The sequence below is a fragment of the Cyprinodon variegatus genome, unplaced genomic scaffold (genome assembly GCF_000732505.1).
Source record: "Cyprinodon variegatus isolate N-32 unplaced genomic scaffold, C_variegatus-1.0 Scaffold963, whole genome shotgun sequence".
NCBI lineage: Eukaryota > Metazoa > Chordata > Actinopteri > Cyprinodontiformes > Cyprinodontidae > Cyprinodon > Cyprinodon variegatus.
The window spans coordinates 69836-77143 of record NW_015151416.1 but is presented as its reverse complement, the minus strand read 5'-3'; the positions used below and the strand labels follow the sequence as shown (position 1 = coordinate 77143).

Genomic DNA, 7308 nt, shown 5'->3' with positions numbered 1-7308 from the left:
ACCGCTGGTTCATAGACAGTACTGCTGGATCATAGACAGCACCAATGGTTCACAGACAGTACCGCTGGATCATAGACAGTACTGCTGGATCATAGATAGTACCGCTGGATCATAGACAGTACTGCTGGATCATAGACAGCACCAATGGTTCACAGACAGTACCGCTGGATCATAGACAGTACCGCTGGATCATAGACAGTACCGCTGGATCATAGACGGTACCGCTGGTTCATAGACGGTACTAATGGTTCATAGACGGTACCAATGGTTAATAGACGGTACCAATGGTTCATAGACGGTACCAATGGTTAATAGACGGTACCGCTGATAAACAGATGGGACCACTGGTTCAGAAGTGGTACTGCTGGTTCAGTGTTACTGGGCTCTTGTGTTTTCTAGAAACTCTGCACTGGTACCAGAGAAACTATAAAACAGAACATTTTATTGTCGCAGATTTGGGAAACATTTCTGTCTGAAGGGTAAAAAACAAAGAGGCAGAAAAATCTATGAAAACTATGAGAAAAAAACAACATTTAAACAAACAAAACTCTGATTGTGTCAAAAACAGAACTGGACCATTTTTGATGTTTTTATGTTTCACTGTTTGTTTAAATGTTGTCAATATTATGTTGTGCTATTTTAAATGACTATTACTTTCATTTTTAGAGGTACTTTTTAAAAGTCCATCTAGGTTCCAGTGCTGCGAACTATCTGATGCTACTGCGAACTATCTGATGCTACTGCGAACTATCTGATGCTACTGCGAACTATCTGATGCTACTGCGAACTATCTGATGCTACTGTGAACTATCTGATGCTACTGCGAACTATCTGATGCTACTGCGAACTATCTGATGCTACTGCGAACTATCTGATGCTACTGCAAACATGGGCCTGCTGCTCTGTTCAGTGTCTCCCCCTATCAAATAAACATTTCAAGTTAAACTGAGCTGCGGGAGAGAAAAAAATCTCAGGCAGAAGATAAAATCCTGTGCAGGTATAAAAAAAGGGAAACTATGATCAAATGTAACAGTCCAAATCAATATGCTCCAAACCTTTGTCCTTTTCCAGCCTGATAATAAAGTTTGCCCTGGCAGCTATCAGCAGACTAAACGCTGTAGTACGCTGCTGCCATCTGCTGGCAGTAGGTGTTAAAGCATCCATCAACATGGCAGCTGTAACTCATGCTGTGCCTGTGTGAGATCTTTCCTCTAGTTATGGAAAACACACACAGAGAACTTTGTTCACCAACAAACAACAAAAACCAAGAATGAAACAGAATATAAATGATAAAGCGCTTTCTGAGGCCGAGGATCATCAGAGAAAGATGCTAACGTCTCTAGATGCCATAAAAGACGTGAAAGCGAATCTCTGATCCAAGCTAAAGGTTTCCATCATTCCTGAAAGTTCAGGCAGGGAGAAATATTAGATCGACTGCCGCTCCTCTCTGCAGCAGGTCGCCTGATTCAGATGATTCAGACTCCTCAGCAGTAGTGATGCTGCTTCCAACACCGAGGCCTTAAAGCATGCTTCATACTGGACACTGAGGCAGTGGGCGGAGCTTCCTTTGCATGATGTCACCAATGACGTTTGACACCTGCTTCATTCAGATCAACTCAGCTGACTGAGGCGAGGTGAGAAGCGGAGCTTTGAAGGTTTAGTTCATGTCCCCTTTCTACACGCATTATACGTCAATATCAGCTGGTTTCTGGATATTCAGAGTATTTGGATCATTTCATGGAGCAAAAATCAAGGCAGCGCTACTTAGTGTGTAACTATTTTGATTTTAAGCTACCTAATAAAGAAATGTACATTTAAAGTGTTGAGCTCTGCTACTGAGCAAAAACTACTTTATGCTACTTCTACTATCAAAGGTGGGGCCTTCAGGGCCGCTGTCCTGCAGGGTTAACAGGTTTTCCTGTACTTTATAAATAATATAAAGTTTGTTTATATCTGTGTTCATTTACCTTTTTTCTGTTTAAAAGGTTCATGTGAAGGCTAAAGCTTCCCTCACATGGCAGATATATGGTTCGTTCCGGTTGGACATCCCAGCCCAGGTATCGGACTGGATCAGAAAAAAACACTAATATTCACTAATAGTGCAAATAGTGTCGAAGCTGCAGGCTTTAAGTCACAGATCCAGTTAATGTTTTGTTTCATAATCTGAAATCAAAATTGAAAGTCTGTGTATTTAGTGAAGAAGGAAACTGGGCCTGAAATAATTAATTAGATTTATCCACTATTGACATTATGGTCAACTGTTTCAGTAATCGATTAATCCTTGACTGCCTTATAGAGACTCGAAAACATGCTTTTAGTTGACAGAGCAATAAACCTTTAGCTTTATTTAACCACAGGTGTAAAAATGTAGCTTTTAAGATTTTATTGCCTTTCCGTTCATCAATATGCTCTATCCAGAACTCCTCAGGTGGAAAAGTTTTAGTTTCATTCTAGAAAATATCTCCTTTAAATCTTTTATCAATCGATTAATTGAAAAACTAATTGACAGATTAATTGAATAGCAAAATAATGATTAAAAACCTTGACAGTGTGATGGGATAATTCAGCTCAGACTCTATAGTCAGCTGGTATTGTTTGCTTTGATGAACAACAGGCCGTCTCAGAGCTGCAGGCGGCTCGGTGTCTGGATGAGAGGGGCGGATTTTATCATACTGTTTGTTTTATTGTTTCCTTCTACTGGAGACTTTGGAGACAACATCTAAAAGCAGCGAACTCTGCTCTCCAGAGCGAGTAGATTGGTAACCCCGCCTCCTGCTCTCCTCTATCTTGTCTGCTGTCATGATTCATGCAGCTATTATTTCATCCAAATGAAAAATGGAGAACAGATAAGCAGATCATGGCTTGTCTACAGTGAAAAGAAGGACTGGGTTATTTACTTTGGCCTTTTTGGAAACACAGGAAGGAGCAATCAGCTAAGTGAGCTTAGTGCTTGGAAAAAATCTTTCATTCCTTTAGAGACAGCATGAAAAGTCAGCTGAGTACAAAACATAGAGAGGAAAACAAGAAGAAAAGGGACAAGAAGAGAGGGACACAACCTAGAACAGATAATGGATGTCTATTCTATTAACATTTCTCTATCTGGATAACAGATCTGTTCAGAGGGCCCCTGCCTGTCTTTGCCTTGGGCCCCATATTTCCTAAATCCGCCCCTGCCTCTCTCTCCCATTTCAACCTGCTGTCCAGCCTTCCTCATCATCCTCATCCTCATCATCTGCCATGTTGTTTCATCCACCACCATTCTTCTGAGAGCCTCCCTGGAACCGGACCGGAAGTGGCCTTGAATGGTCAGCGGAAGCGATCTGGAGGCCACGCCCTCATTCTCTCCTCTAAATCAAGACTTTTCTTTCTCATCAGAACCAACTGGACCTGCTGGTTCCGCCTGTGGATCTAACTGGACCTATTTCTTCCTGGATCCCGGTCAAATCTGTCCGTCTTACAGCTGTTTTATTTTCAGGGTTCTGTTGGGGAAACCAGTCCCTCCATCAGAACCTTTCAGACCCAGCAGGGTTCAGCCTGTCTGCGGTTCTGATCCTGATCAACTGTCCCAGTCAGCAGTTCTGGCTTCTGCTAGATGCTAACTATGCTAACTCACCTGTAGCGATCACCGGTACCGGAACCAGCTCTCCGGTCCGGTTCTGCCAGCTGTTATCTCCTGTAGGTTCCGGTACCGGTTGTTTAGGTCCGGATGAAGTCGGAACCTCTTCGTTTTGGGTTATTTCCCTTTTCTCAGGCCGGACCTCCGCTTCTTCCTGTTGAGTGGTGAACTGCCCTGCCGCGTGTCAACATCCTGCTCTGTGATTGGTCGACTGGCTTCACCGTGATGCAGCGGACCAATGAGATGCTCGGATCCTCAGGCGAGCCGTCCTCACCCCGATGACGTCAAAGAAATGATCTAAGAACAGTTTCATCTGATTTATTTAGAGATTATCCCTGAAAAGTAATAATTTCCTGTATAAACTGGCAACTTAATCTACAATAAATCTATTCTCTCACACAGGATTATTTATTTCAGGTTTAATCACAGAGGATTATACATCGCTTCTTATTTCTTAAATTAAAGAACAGAGGTGTCAGTAGTGATGAAGCCAAACTATTGATGCTGCGTTGATTCTGTCTCACTGAATACTGACACCTGCTGGACATTTAAAGACACTACAGGCAGCTGATTGGACAGAATAAACTATATTAATTTGATGATCTAGATTCTAGAACAATGATAACATTGAAGTTATTGGAGGTTATATTGTATTATTTCATATCTATGTTTAAATTTAAAATATCTTTGATATTTTTAGATGAAGCCAATAAATAAAGTAAACATTTATCATAAGGTGATAATTTAGGGGAAAATGTGAATGAGGATGCTTATGGACTGGAATTTTAAATCATATTACAATAAAAACAGTAAATAAACTGTCTATTTGAAATTAACTTTAATTCAGATAAGCTGAGTTATAACTGAGAGGAAAAGGATGACCAACCACACAATAAAAATAAAAACGGCTGAAACGTTCCTATTCCTTTTAGGCTCTATAATGTTGCATCATTTCAATGACAAACTGCTAAAGATGAGACATTATTTTAGCAAATGCATCATGTTGACAGATAGGATCTTAACCCCAGTTTAGTGAGTCAGTCAGTTAGAAACAGCTCCTGGATCGGTCACATGACTTTCTGGAAACACTAGGACTGATACAGTGTTTGGCTCTATGGGCTCCAAAAAAGAAAATTAGAATTAATCCACTGGACTTTGTTTCCAAGTTTGAAGATGTTTCGCTTCCCTTCAAGGAAGCTTTTTAAATTCTAAATGTGCTTAAAAACCAAAAGTGAAAAAGCTTCCTGGATGGGAAGCCAAACGTCTTCAAACTTGGAAACAAAGTCCAGTGGATTCATTTTAATTTTGTTTTTTTTGGAATGACTGCAACCTGGATGACTGACAACCTTCACCAGCATCTATGGGCTCCACACAAGCACCGATCCATCAGTGTTACTGGATCCATCACTATTAATCAACATATTCAATTAGAACTAAACATTCCAGGATTAAAGTATATGTTTGAAGAAGTTAAAGTTTTAGCTCATGTAGAAGTATCAAAGTTTCAAAACTAATGAAAATGAAAGTAATATAAAGGCGGAAAAGTTCCATGAAGGACAAAAGCTTTTATGTTATATAAAATATTAAGGTTGAATAATTTGGGATAGTCTAGGCAACCTATTTCAAAATGGTTGGATTTATCTACAGTAAAAATATATTAAAGAACCTCTTTATTATATTTCCATTGTACATAAATTCTTTGTAAACCCATTTCACCATAAAAGAAAAACAAAAAGCTTAACAGGAAGTCATAATTATGAGATTATAGTTACAGTAATAGAAGAGTTTAATATTATTTGTGTGTCTAATTATTTCACTAATTCTCACTAAATGGACACGTCACAGATTCCACTGATACTTTATATCCCTTTAACCTGTCAACATCCACCTGGTATCTGGTCACCGTTATTAAAGTGTTTACAACTAACAACACAGAAAACATGAACATTCCACCGCTAAAGGTTTTACCACTATAGACATGTTGGACATCATTAGCTTAGATTCTCCACAATTCCCCCACCAAGATCATTTTATGGACACAGCGAGCTCCAAAGCACAATTAACTCAGATATAGCAGCATGTCAAAATGTAAACATGACAAGGAGCCATGACAACATCCCTTTGAAGGCGTCCAGAAGCCGTTTTATAAATCCAATCTTCAATTGTTTATACTCCATTCATCCATAAGGGTCGACAGATTAAAAGTAATCCAGCATATTAGTGATAAAAATATTCCACAGTGAGAAAAATCACCACATAATATCCTGTTTTTCTACATCAGAAAAGTTAGCTGGTCATAGCTACTAAATAGTTTACCTTTCATTTAGTTCAAAGTTTGTCATTTTTTTCATTTTATGTCCTAAAATGTATCTGAATCAAGAAACCATACGGTCAGTTGAAATGGGTGGTGACCTCAACAGTCAATCATCAGATGAAAGTGAAAAAAAATGGGAAAATGCTTGCCTCATTAATGTGTTGTGGCCATCAAAATGCTTCAGTGTTATTCTATGGGTCAAATAGTAAAGCACAGCATAGAGAAAACATTTGCCACATTTGGAGAGGTTTGGAGATGATGACTCAAAAAGTTAAAAACTCCACAGCTCTGGAACTGTTAAAGCTAAAGGTCAGAAATTGTCTGTGTTTGTGGCTGACATGATGTTGGACAAATGTGATGTAATACATAATGTAATACTCTATATTACTATTCTATTCTCAAGCATGGCCTTATTACTGGTGTTAAGACCTATTATTTTCAAGAAGAAAAAAAACATCAACTTTGAGTCATGTTTGAACTGATGCAGTTTAGGCTGTGTTATACTCACACTATTATTAAATATTTTCAGAAACCTGAAGGTGTTAGCTTTCAATTGATGCATCACGCATGTAATTTGGGCTTACAGTGTCTCGGTTATTTGCTTTTCCATTTGGGTATGTAGAATAGGGATCACTTGAAATTAGGTGGGTGTTAAGAAAAGAAAAGAAAGCAAGAACATCCCTCAGAGTAAAATGTGATGAACATTTATCAGAATGGAGAATTAAAAACCTCACAGCTAATAAATACATCAGAAATGATGGCCTAGATCACTCCCTGGGCTGCCACGTTATCCTGGTGGAGGGTTTGGTTGGTTAGGGGTGGGGGTTCTGACTGTTGTTTGTGATTATGCGCCAAACAGCAGTTCAGATTACCCCCTCTTTTTGGAGTCTTTAGGGGGGTTCTGGAGAGTGCCCCCCTTAAGGACTCCACCAGGGGCAAGAATGTCCAGCCCCTCTCAAGGAGACCGACAGTGAGACCTGGTGAGGCGTGGTTGGAAGGAATGGCCCACCTGACCTGAACTGGAGTGGTGTTCTGTTGTTGGACGTCTGTGCTCGTCCATAACGAACACCATGTTCTAGCATAAGGGTGTCCATAAGTGCTCTTGGCACCAGGACACACTAGGCCATAGTTCAATGATCGACTTCGTTGTTGCTTCATCTGACCTGCGGCCGCATGTCTTGGATACTTGGGTGAAGAGAGGGGCGGAGCTCTCAACCGACCACTACCTGGTGGTGAGTTGGCTCCGATGGTGGGGGTGGTGTGCTGCTGACCTTGACTCGGTATGTTTTATGTTGGTGGGCGGAGTACTTCGAAGACCTCCTTAATCCCACCAACACGTCTTCCATTGAGAAAGCAGAGCCTGGGGGCTCCGGGTCGG

The 7308-nt window shown here is 40.3% G+C and overlaps 1 protein-coding gene across 1 annotated transcript in view; it reads right to left on the bottom strand.

Moving 5' to 3' along the window:
* LOC107100347 (armadillo repeat-containing protein 1-like) overlaps positions 1–7002 on the bottom strand; it is a 14962-nt gene extending 7960 nt beyond the window's left edge. The window contains exon 1 of the mRNA XM_015398800.1: positions 6940–7002. Coding sequence (XP_015254286.1) covers positions 6940–7002 — 63 coding nt within the window. The remainder of the gene's footprint in view (positions 1–6939) is intronic.
* Positions 7003–7308: the final 306 nt, after the last annotated feature.